The 12568-nt window shown below is 42.3% G+C and overlaps 1 protein-coding gene across 7 annotated transcripts in view; it reads left to right on the top strand.

The window, feature by feature from the left end:
• LOC101029346 (uncharacterized) overlaps window positions 1-10952 on the top strand; it is a 181774-nt gene extending 170822 nt beyond the window's left edge. For 5 of the 7 annotated variants that reach the window (XM_074396877.1, XM_074396893.1, XM_074396889.1 and 2 more), the window contains one exon: window positions 8940-10952. In XM_074396877.1, the coding sequence (XP_074252978.1) occupies window positions 8940-8956 (17 nt within the window). In that variant the 3' untranslated portion in view covers window positions 8957-10952. The remainder of the gene's footprint in view (window positions 1-8939) is intronic. The other 2 variants (XM_074396884.1, XM_074396896.1) reach the window with 1 other exon arrangement.
• Window positions 10953-12568: the final 1616 nt, after the last annotated feature.

The raw sequence follows: 12568 nt of genomic DNA on the forward strand, positions 1-12568 counted from the left end.
ATATAAAAGTTATTTACCCTATACTATAGTCTATAAAGTGTACAAATACATAGTTTAAAAATATTTTTCTATTGTAAACAGAGCTGCAGTGAACATATATGTGCATGTGTCTTTATAACAGAACAATTTATAATCCTTTGGGTATATACCCAGCAATGGGATTGCTGGGTCAAATGGAATTTCTATTTCTAGATCCTTGAGGAATTGCCACACTGTCTTCCACAATGGTTGAACTAATTTCCACTCCCACTAACAGTGTAAAAGTGTTCCTGTTTCTCCACATCCTCTCCAACATCTGTTGTCTCCAGGGTTTTTAATGATCACCATTCTAACTGGTATGAAATGGGGTATCTCAGTGTGGTTTTGATTTGCATTTCTCTAATGACCAGTGATGATGAGCATTTTTTAATATGTTTGTTGTCCTCATATACATCTTCGTTTGAAAAGTGTCTGTGGATATCCTTCGCCCACTTTTGAATGGGTTTGTTTGTTTTTTCTTGAAACTCTGCTTTAGTTCTTTGTAGATTCTGGATATTGGCCCTTTTTCAATTGGATAGATTGAAAAAATGTTTCCCCATTCTGTTGGTTGCTGGTTCACTCTAATGATTGTTTTTCTTGCTGTTTAGAAACTCCTAAATTTAATTAGGTCCCATCTGTCTATTTCGGCTTTTGTTGCCAATGCTTTTAGTGTTTTAGTCATGAAGTCCTTGCCTATGCCTATGTCCTGAATGGCATTGCCTAGGTTTTCTTCTAGGATTTTTATGGTGTTAGGTCTTATGTTTAAATCTTTAATCCACCTGGAGTTTTACATTTTAGTGTAAGTTGTCAGGAAGGGGTCCAGTTTCTGCTTTCTGCACATGGCTAGCCAGTTTTCCCAACACCATTTATTAAACAGGGAATCCTTTTCCCATTGCTTGTTTTTGTCAGGTTTGTCAAAGATCAGATGGTTCTAGGTGTGTGGCATTGCCTCCAAGACCTCTGTTCTATTCCATTGGTCCATATCTCTGTTTTGGTACCAGTACTATGCTGTTTTGATTACTGTAGCCTTGTAGTATAGTTTGAAGTCAGGTAGCATGGTGCCTCTAGGTTTGTTGTTTTTGCTTAGGATTGTCTTGGCTATGCAGGCTCTTTTTGGTTCCATATGAAGTTTAAAGTGGTTTTTTTCCATTTCTGTGAAGAGGGTGAGTAGCAGCTTGATGGGGATAGCACTGAATCTATAAATTACTTTGGGCAGTGTGGCCATTTTCATATTGATTCTTCCTCACCATAAGCATGGAATGTTTTTCCATCTGTTTGTGTCCTCTCTTATGTCTTTGATCAGTGGTTTGCAGTTCCCCTTAAAGAGGTCCTTTACATCCTTTGTTAGTTGTATTCCTAGATATTTTATTCTCTTTGTAGCAATTGTGAATGGCAGTTCGTTCTTGATTTGGCTCTCTTTAAGTCTTATCGGGTGGGCGTGGTGGCTCACGCCTGTAATCCCAGCACTTTGGGAGGCCGAGGTGGGCGGATCACCTGAGGTCAGAAATTTGAGACCAGCCTGGCCAACATGGTGAAACCCCATCTCTATTAAAGAAAAAAAAAAGTCTGTTATTGATGTATAGGAATGCCTGTGATTTCTACACATTGATTTTGTATCCTGAAACTTTGCTAAAGTTGCTTATGAGTTTAAGGAGATTTCAGGCTGAGATGATGGGGGTCTTCTAAATATACAATCATGTTGTCTGCAAATAGAAACAATTTGACTTCCTCCTTGCCTAATCGAATACCCTTTATTTCTTTTTCTTGCCTGATTGCTCTGGCTAGAACTTCCAGTACGATATTGAATAGGAGTAGTGAGAGATGGCATCCTTATCTACTGCCAGATTTCAGAAGCAATGCTTCCAGTTTTTGCCCATTCAGTCTGATATTGGCTGTGGGTTTGTCATAAATAGCTTTTATTATTTTGAGATATGTTCCATCAATACCTCGTTTGTTGAGGGTTTTTAGCATAAAGAGCTGTTGAATTTTGTCAAAGGCCTTCTCTGCATCTATGTGTTTTTTGTCTTTGGTTTTATTCATGTGGTGGATTACTTTTATAGACTTGTGTATGCTGAACCAGCCTTGCATCTCCAGGATGAAGCCTACTTGATCGTCATGGATAAGCTTTTTGATGTGCTGTTGCATTCTGTGTGCCAGTATTTTATTGCAGATTTTTGCATCAATGTTCTTCATGGATACTGGCCTGAAGCTTTCTTTTTTAGTTGGGTCTCTGCCAGGTTTTGGTATCAGGATGATGTTGGTCATAAAATGAGTTATGGAGGATTCCCTCTTTTTGTATTGTGTAGAATAGTTTCAGAAGGAATGGTACCAGCTCCTCTTTTTACATCTGGTAGAATTCAACTGTGAACCCATCTGGACTTGGACTTGTTTTGCTTGGTAGCCTATTAATTGCTGCCTGAACTTCAGCCCTTGTTATTTGTCTATTCAGGGTTTCAACTTCTTCCTAGTTTAGTCTTTGGAGGGTGTAAGTGTCCAGGAATTTATCCATTTCTTCCAGATTTACTGGTTTATGTGCATAGAGTTGTTTGTAGTAATCTCTGATGGTAGTTTTTATTTCTGTGGAATTGGTGGTGATATCTCCTTTATCGTTTTGTATTGCATCTATTTGATTCTTCCCTCATTTCTTTTTTATTACTCTGGCTAGCAGTCTGTCTATTTTGTTGATCTTTTCAAAAACCCAGCTTCTGGATTTATTGATTTTTTGAAGGGTTTTTGTGTGTTTATCTCCTTCAGTTCTGCTCTGATCTTAGTTATTTCTTGTCTTCTGCTAGCTTTTGTATTTGTTTGATCTTGCTCCTTTAGTTCTTTTGTGACATTAGCGTGTCGATTTTAGATCTTTCATCGCTTCTCCTATGGGCATTTAGTGCTATAAATTTCCCTCTAGACACTGCATTAAACGTGTCCCAGAGATTCTGGTATGTTGTGTCTTTGTTCTCGTTGTTTTTGAAGAACATCTTTATTTCTGCCTTCATTTCATTGTTATCCAGTCATCATTCAGGAGCCAGTTGTTCAGTTTTCATGTAGTTGTGTGGTTTTGAGTGAGTTTCTTAATCCTGAGTTCTAATTTGATTGCACTGTGGTCTGAGAGACTGGATGTTACGATTTCCATTCTTTTGCATTTGCTAAGAGTGATTTACTCCCAATTATGTGGTCAATTTTAGAGTAAGCACAATGTGGTTCTGAGAAGAATGTATATTTTGTGGATTTGGGGTGGAGAGTTCTGTAGATGTCTCTTTGGTCTACTTGTTCCAGATCTGCGTTCAAGTCCTGGATATCCTTGTTGATTTTCTGTCTTGTTCATAAGACCTGGAACCAATCCAAGTGCCCATCAATGATAGAGTGGACAAAGAAAATGTGGCACATGCACACCATGGAATACTATGAAGCCATAAAAAACAATGAGTTCATGTCCTTTGCAGGGACATGAATGAATATGGAAACCATCATTCTCAGCAAACTGACACAAGAAGAGAAAACCAAACACCACATGTTCTCACTTATAGGCAGGTGTTGAACAATGAGAGCACATGGGTACAGGGAGGGGAAAGTCACACACTGGGGTATGTTGGGGGCTGGGGGGCTAGGGGAAGGACAGCTGGGGGTGGGGAAGTTGGGGAAGGATAACACTGGTAGAAGTGCCTGATGTAGGTGAACACGGATGGAGACAGCAAACCACCATGGCACATGTATACCTGTGCAACAATCCTGCAAGATCTGCACATGTACCCCAGAACTTAAAGTACAATAAAAAAATACTTTCTGGCTAAAAATGCAAATGATCATCTGAGCCTTCAGTGAATTTTAATTTTTGCTGATGAAAATTCTTGACTCTGTATTGATGCTGACTGATTAAGGTGGTGGTTGCACAGATTGAGACAGATTGAGGTGGTTGTGGCAATTTCTTTTTTTTTTTTCTTTTTCTTTTTTTTTTTTTTTAACAGAGTTTCGCTCTTGTTACCCAGGCTGGAGTGCAATGGCGCGATCTTGGCTCACTGCAACTTCCGCCTCCTGGGTTCAGGCAATTCTCCTGCCTCAGCTTCCTGAGTAGCTGGGATTACAGGCATGCACCACCATGCCCAGCTAATTTTTTGTATTTTTAGTAGAGACAGGGTTTCACCATGTTGACCAGGATGGTCTCGATCTCTTGACCTCGTGATCCACCCGCCTTGGCCTCCCAAAGTGCTGGGATTACAGGCGTGAGCCACCGCGCCCGGCCCGGCAATTTCTTAAAATAAGACAATGGTAAAGTTTGCTGTATCAGTTGATTCCTTTGATGGATTTATCTGTAGTGTGCCATGCTGTTGGATAGCATTTTACCTCACCATAGAACACCTTTCAAAATGAGAGGCAGTCCTACTAATGCTGCTACTGCTTTATCAACTAAATTTAAATAATAAGACAATTTTTTTTTTTGTCATTTCAGCAGTATCTTCACAAGGAATAGATTGCATCTCAGACAGTAGGCTATAAGAAGCAACTTTTAGTACATTAAGGTTTTATCATGAAACTGCAGAAATTCAGTCACAGGCTCAGGCTCCAGTTTTACTTTTAGTTCTCTTGCTAGTTCCACCACACTTACAGTTACTTCCTCCACTCAAGTCTTGAAACTCTCCAAGATATCTATCAGGGCTAAAATCAACTTCTTCCAAACTTCATACTTTTACCTCCTCCAAGGAATCACAAATGTCTTTAATTTTATCTGGAATATTGATTACTTTCTAAAAAAAATCCAGATGATTTTTAATTTGCCTTGTGCAGATACAGAGAAAAACCATTGTCTGTGGCAGCTATAGCCTTACAAAATGTATTCTTTTTTAATTGTACTTTAAGTTCTGGGGTATATGTGCAGATTTTGCAGGATTGTTGCATAGGTACACATATGCCATGGTGGTCTGCTGTCTCCATCCCCCCATCACCTACATAAGGCTTTTTGTCCAATTTTATCCTTCCCCAACCTCCCCACCCCTCACTGTTTCTCCCCTAGCCCCTTTCCCCGCAACAGACCCCAGTGTGTGACGTTCCCCTCCCTGTGCTTCACGTGTTCTCATTGTTCAACACCCGCCTGTGAGTGCGAACATGCGGTGTTTGGTTTTCTGTTCTTGTGTCAGTTTGCTGAGAATGATGGTTTCCAGATTCATCCATGTCCCTACAAAGCACAGGAACTCATCCTTTTTTATGGCTTCATAGTATTCTATGGTGTATGTGTGCCACATTTTCTTTTTCCAGTCTGTCATTGATGGGCATTTTTAAGAATACATAAAAATGCCCATCAATGATAGACTGGACAAAATGTATTTTTTTTTTTTTTTGAGATGGAGTTTTGCTCTTGTTACCCAGGCTGGAGTGCAATGGCGCGATCTTGGCTCACCGCAACCTCTGCCTCCTGGGTTCAAGCAATTCTCCTGCCTCAGCCTCCCGAGTAGCTGGGACTACAGGCACACACCACCATGCCCAGCTAATTTTTGTATTTTCAGTAGAGACGGGGTTTCACCTTGTTGACCAGGATGGTCTTGATCTCTTGACCTTGTGATCCACCCGCCTCGGCCTCCCAAAGTGCTGGGATTACAGGCGTGAGCCACCGCACCCGGCCTATTCTTAAAAAATAAAATGTAAAAGACAAAATTAGTCCTTGGTCCATGGGCTTCAGAATGAATATTGTGTTAGCAGGCATGAAAACATTATTTGTAGAACTCCATCAGAGCTCTTGGGTTACAAGTGCATTGTCAATGAGCAGTAATATTTTTAAAGATATACACACATACATACACATATACACACATACACACACACACACGCACACACACACACACACACACACACACGTTTTCTGAACAATAGGTCTCAACAGTGTGCTTAAGATGTTTGGTAAACCGTGCTGTAAACAGATGGGTTTTCATCCAGACTTTGCTGTTTCAATTATAGAGTATAGGCAGCACAGGTTTAGAAGAACTTAAAATTTTAGCAGAATGGTAAATGAGTACTGCCTTTAATGTTTTATGTAAGCCTAGTCTAATGTAAGCTGCATTAGCCAGTACCTAGAGAGTCAGCCTCTCCTCTGAAGATTAGAAGCCAGACATTGACTTCTCCTCTATAGCTGTGGAAGTTCTAGGTATCTCTTCTTCCAGTATAATGCTGTTTCATCTACACTGAAAATCTGCTATTTAGCATAACTACCTTCATCAGTGATCTTAGATCTTCTGGATACCATGCTGCAGCTTCTCTATCATCACTGGCTGTTTCAACTTGTGCTTTTATGTTATCAAGATGGCTTCTTTTCTTAAACCTCATGAACCAACCTCTGCTAGCTTTAAATTTGTCTCCTGCAGCTTCCTCACCTGCCTCAGACTTCATGGAATCAAAGAATGTTAAGGCCTAGCTCTGGATTCAGCTTTGGTGTAATGAAATGTTGTGGCTCATTTGATTTTCTATCCAGACCAGTAAAACTTTCTTCACATCAGCAGTAATACCATTGTACTAATTGTTCGTGCATTCACTGGAGTAGCCTGTTTAATTTCCTTTAAGAACTTTTTTTTTTGCATTAACAGTTTAGTTTAATGTAAGTAGCCTAGCTTTCAGCATGTCTCAGCTTTCAACATGCTTTTCTTACTCAGTTAATCATTTCTAGCTTTGTATTTAAATACTGGCATTATGGGGGCTAATGTGGCATACAAAGTATAACCGTCTGGCAGATAGTAACATAATTTGACTCTACCAGTCTTCTGTCTGGCTCAACCCAGTAATATATCCAGACCTACTCATTCTTCCTGGAAGGAGTCTGGATATGCATCAAATTCCACAACCTCTATAGTTCCTACCCAAGGAACTGTTTGTTTGTTTGTTTGTTTTAACAACTTTGCTCTAGGAGTCTAGAGGATTTTGCATTTTTGAGTGTATTTAGATCACAGAAAACAAAGAAGTAAGCATATAATGTGCCTGCATTCAGAAGCTATCTCCTCAGGATCAGAGACTGCATCCAGAGTGTGCATATGTGTGTTTGTCACAGATCCTCTACCAAGCTTAATGGAGAGAGAGTGGGAGATACATGTCCATACTCATTTTCATCATGTAGCTAGAAAGAACTGGAAAACTCATCCAGCCTTCCAACTTTTCTGCTACATCTGGATTGTCTGGCTTCTACCTTACCAATTTTTTGTTGCTAACAAATTGTGACATACTCTAAGCTCTGGGGAGCCACCAAAAACAAAGACAACACTATAGCACACAAGGATTTGAGAGTTACCTGAATATCTCTGCTGGAAGGTTTGGTGAGTTCATTTTTCTACATGAGTCGAGTCTTATCAAGTGCACAAAAGCCAGTATAGAGAGTCAAGGAAAAATGAAGAAACAGGGAAATATATTCAAGTGAGGAAACAAGATAAATCTCCAGCACCTGAGTTAAGTACAGATATGTAATTTATCTGACAGAGATTTCCAAATAATGGTCACAGTAATAATCACTGAGGTCAAGATAGCTTTGCAAGAACAAGCTGAGAACTTCAAGAAAAGGGGAAAGATACACAATAAAGTCAAACAAACCATAGATCTAAAGTATATTGTAACTGAACTGAAAAAATTTAATAAAGGTGTTCATCAGCAGAATCTATCGGTGAACTTTAAGACTGGTCACTGGAAGTTATCTAATCTGAGGACAAAAAAAAAAGATAATGCAAAAAAAGTGAAGACAGCTTTAGAGAGTTATAGGACACCATCAAGCAGGACTACTTACACATTATTGGCATACCTGAAGGAGAAGAGAGGAAGAAAGGAACAGAAAAATGTTTAAAGGAATAATGACAGAGAAATTCTCAAGTATGGGGAATAAAACAGAAAGCCTGATCCAGAAAGCCCATAGGAAACCAAGTAAGGTGAATCCAGGGACTCCCAACAAGACACACTAAAATCAGTGTCAAATGTTAAAGGCAAGAAGAGAGTGCTATTGTCTGCAAATTTGTACCCTCGAAATATTGTGTTGAGATTTCATCTCCAATGTTGGAGGTGTGACCTAGTGGGAGGTGTTTGGGTCATGGTGATTGATCTCTCCTGAATAGCTTGTTGCCCTCTTTTCACTAATGAGTGAATTCTCACTCCATTACATGAAAGATTGTTGTTTAAAAGAGTGTGGCACGCCTACCCTCTACCCCTGCCTCTCTAGCCATGTGTGACATACCTGTTGTCTCTTCACCTTCAGCCACAAATAAAAGCCTTCTGGGTCCCTGACCAGAAGCTGTGCAGATGCCACTTCCATGCTTCTACAGCCCACAAAATTGTGAGCCAAACAACCTCTGTTCCTTATAAATTATCCAGTCTCAGGTATTTTTTACAAAAATTTGTGTTGCTAACACAGAAATTGGTACCAAGGTGTGGGGTTTTGCCATAAAAATACCTGATAATTTCAAATTTGCCTTGGAACTGCATAATAGGCAAAGACGACAGGAAGATGAGGAAACTTGTGGAACTTAATTCGACGCTGGTTAAGTGATTGACCCAAATGATAAAAGGAATATGAACAGTGAAGGTTGTGCTGATGAGGTAAATAAAATATAAATGTCAAGAACTAGCTGCACCATTTTGCATTCCCACAAGCAATGAATGAAGTTACCTCTTGCTCCACATCCTTGCCAGCATTTGATGTTGTCAGTGGTTCCAGATTTTGATTATTCTAATAGGTGTACAGTGGCATCTCATGGTTGTATTTCACTGAGGAAATATTATGTGTAGCTTCATTAAATATGCTTATTTTCCATTTGTATAATTTATTTGATGAGGTACTTGTTAAGGTCTTTAGCTCATGTTTGTTACTGCTCAGCTTTAAGAATACTAATATGTTTTGAATAATAGTTCTTTATCAGATATGTTTTGGCAAATGTTTTCTTTCCATCTGTGGTTTCTTTTTTTTTCAGTGTCTTTAATGGTTTAAAAATGTTACATTTTCATCAAGGTAAGCTTATCAATTCTTTCTTCTATGGACTTCAACTTTAGTGTTTTTTGTAAAGGTCATCATTAAACCCAAGATAATCTGTATTATCTTCTTTATTATATTCTGTAAGTTTTATGGGTTTTTTGTATATTTATGTTGATGATCCATTTTGAGTTAATTATGGTGAGGATGTAAGGTCTGTGATTTATTATTTTTGCATGTGGATGTCCAGGTGTTCTAGCAGCCCTTCCTGAAAAAACTGTCTGTTTCATCATCATAATCTGGCCTTTATTTTTGGTCAAATATTAATTGAATATATTAATGTGTTTCTATTTCTGAACTCTCTATCTCATTTTATTTATCTGTTCTTTCACTAATACCACACTGTCTTGATTACTGTGGCTTTACGTTAAATCTTGAAGTTGAATAGTGTCTGCTCTCCAAGTTTGTTCTTCTCCCTCATGGTGTTAGCTATTCAAGGTTTACCTCTCCATATAAACATTTTCATTTAGATTGGAATTGCATTGAATCTATACATTAGAAAGAACTGACATCTTAATAGCATTGAATCTACTTATTAATATGGTACATCTCTCTTTTTGTTTCATTCTTCTTTACTTTATTTTATCAGATATGGACATTTCTGGGATTACGGAGCCCCCTCTATATTGGGCACAAGACAGTGACAAATCCACATTCTTCAGCTAAAAAGTCACTTCTGAGAGCCAAATGTCTGACCATAGACAAGAGAGCCAGAAGAATGACAAAGGCATCCCAGGAAAATTGTGAAAATAATCAGTAACTAGATATGGGTCATTCTTTCACATTTCCTCAGGGCACCTGTCATTCCAGCCAATACCTGCCAGCTTGTGCCAAGGATGCTGGTGCTCCCTGGGATGAGTTCCCCAGGGGAGGAGCTGGCTGTCATCTTTGCTGTTTGAGTGACATAGCCATTCCAGCCTGTGAGTTTTGGACAGTGCAAACTGACGAGGGTAGAGGGATCCCCAGATTCTTTTTTTTTTTTTTTTGAGAAGGAGTCTCGCTGTGTCACCCAGGCTGGAGTGCAGTGGCACAATCTCAGCTCATTGCAACCCCTACATCCTGGGTTCAAGCAATTCACCTGCCTCCCCCTCCCAAGTAACTGGGAATATGGGTGCCTATCACCACCATGGCTAATTTTTGTATTTTTAGTAGAGACAGGGTTTCACCATGTTGGACAGGCTGGTCTTGAACTCCTGACCTCAAGTGATCCGCTCTCCTGGGCCTCCCAAGGTGCCGGCCTCAGACAGATTGTTTAAGCGGATCCCCAATCTGTTTTTCCTCACTGGGTGAGACCTCCCAACCCGGGCTTCCAGCTACCCTGCCGGTGTTCTTGGGCTGACAGAAATTTGAATTCTCCCTGGGAGGGAGTTCTGAGGTCCTGTTCAGTGAGAGTCCTTCCAACTGGAGTGTAGCGAGGAGGGTGGGGCTGGCTTTGGAGAGTCCAAACTAACTGGGAGTGGAAAGAATCCCCCAGCACAGTATGACTGCTCTAATGAATAGTGGCCAGGCATTCCTTAAGTAGATCCCTGATTCTTTCCTCCTCACTGGGTTGAACCTCCCAACTGGGGCCTCTACCACCCCCACTGGTGTTCTCAAACTGACAAGAGATTTAAATTCGCTCCGGGAAGGAGTTGTCGAGGTCCTGCCCAGTAAGGAGGATGGATCAGGAACCTGCTAAAAGCATCTGCCTTCAAGTATTTCATAGAGTAGCTGCGTTGTGCTGATAGATCCCTTCTGCCCCATGGATTCTCCAGAGCTCCTGGGCTGTAATAGCTAAGTTGCACCAACAGCAAAGATGGCAACTTACTTCTGCCCCTGGGAACTCATTCCAGGAATTCAAATCACTGTCAGCCTGAGAACACCGGCGGGGGTGGTTGGAGCCCCCAGTTGAAAGGACCCTTATTGGGCAGAACCTCGAGACCTCCATGCCAGGGAGAATTCAAATCTCTGTCAGCCTGAGAACACCGGCGGGGGTGGCTGGAGCCCTGGTTAAGAGGTCCCTCACTTAGCAGGACCTCAACACCTCCAGGCCAGGGAGAATTCAAATCTCTGTCAGCCTGAGAACACCAGTGGGGGTGGCTGGAGCCCCCAGTTGAAAGGACCCTCACTGGGCAGAACCACGAGACCTCCATGCCAGGGAGAATTCAAATCTCTGTCAGCCTGAGAACACCGGCGGGGGTGGCTGTAGGCCCCAGCCAAAAAAAATTCTCACTGGGCATGACCTTGAGACCACCATGCCAGGGAGAAAGAATTCAAATCTCTGTCAGCCCGAAAACACTAGCGGGGGTGGCTGCAGGCTGCAGTTGGGAGGTCCAGCCCAATGAGGAGGAATGGATCAGAGACCTTAAAGATGCAATCTGGTCACATTTTGGTAGAGCACCTTGCTATGCCACCCCTGCCAGTTCTCGGGCTGACAGATTTGAATTCTCCCTGGCATGGATGTCTTGAGGTCCTGCCCAGTGAGGGACCTCCCCAACCAGGGCCCGCAGCCACCCCCACGAGTGTTCTGGGGCTGACAGAGATTTGAATTCTCCCTGGCATGGATGTCTTGAGGTCCTGCCCAGTGAGGGACCTCCCCAACCAGGGCCCGCAGCCACCCCCACGAGTGTTCTGGGGCTGACAGAGATTTGAATTCTCCCTGGCATGAAGGTCTCGAGGTCCCACCCAGCTGGGGCCTCCAGCCACCCCCGCCAGTGTTCTGGAGCTGACATTTGAATTCTCCCTGGCATGGAGGTCTCATGGTTCTGCCCAGTGAGGGTCCTTTCAACTGGGGGCCTCCAGCCACCCCTGCTGGTGTTCTCAGGCTGACAGAGATTTGAATTCTCCCTGGCCTGGAGGTGTTGAGGTCCTTCTAAGTGAGGGACCTCTTAACCAGGGCTCATAGCCACGCCCGCCAGTGTTCTCAGGCTGACAGAGATTTAAATTCTCCCTGGCATGGAGGGCTTAAAGTCCTGCCAAGTGAGGGACCTCTTAACCGGGGCCCACAGCCACCCCCGCCAGTGTTCTGGAGCTGACAGGGATTTGAATTCTCCCTGGCCTGAAGGTCTCGAGGTTTTGCCAAGTGAGGTTCCTTTCAACTGGGGGCTCCAGCCACCATCACTGGTGTTCTCAGGCTGACAGAGATTTGAATTCTCCCTGGCATGGAGGTCTCAAGGTCCCACCCACCTGGGGCCTCCAGCCAACCCCACCGGTGTTCTCAGGCTGACAGAGATTGGAATTCTCTTTAGCATACAGGTTTTGAGATCATGTCCAGTTAGGGACCTTCCAACTGGGTACTCCAGCCACATCCACCATTTTTCTTGGGCTGACCAAGATTTGAGTTCTCCCTGGCATGGAGTTCTCCAGTTCCTGCCCAGTAAGGGTTCTTTCAACCTGGGCCTCCAGCCACCCCCACCAGTGTTCTCAGGCTGACAGAGATTTGAATTCTCCTTGGCATGGAGTTCTCAAGGTCCTGCCCAGTGAGGGACCACCCAACTGGAACCTCCAACCACAACTGCCAGTGTTCTCAGGCCCACAGAGATGAGTGTTCTAGGTCAGTGGGGAGCTGCCATCTTTGCTGTTTGGGAAACT

This window comes from Saimiri boliviensis, chromosome 1 (assembly GCF_048565385.1).
Source record: "Saimiri boliviensis isolate mSaiBol1 chromosome 1, mSaiBol1.pri, whole genome shotgun sequence".
NCBI classification, from domain to species: domain Eukaryota; kingdom Metazoa; phylum Chordata; class Mammalia; order Primates; family Cebidae; genus Saimiri; species Saimiri boliviensis.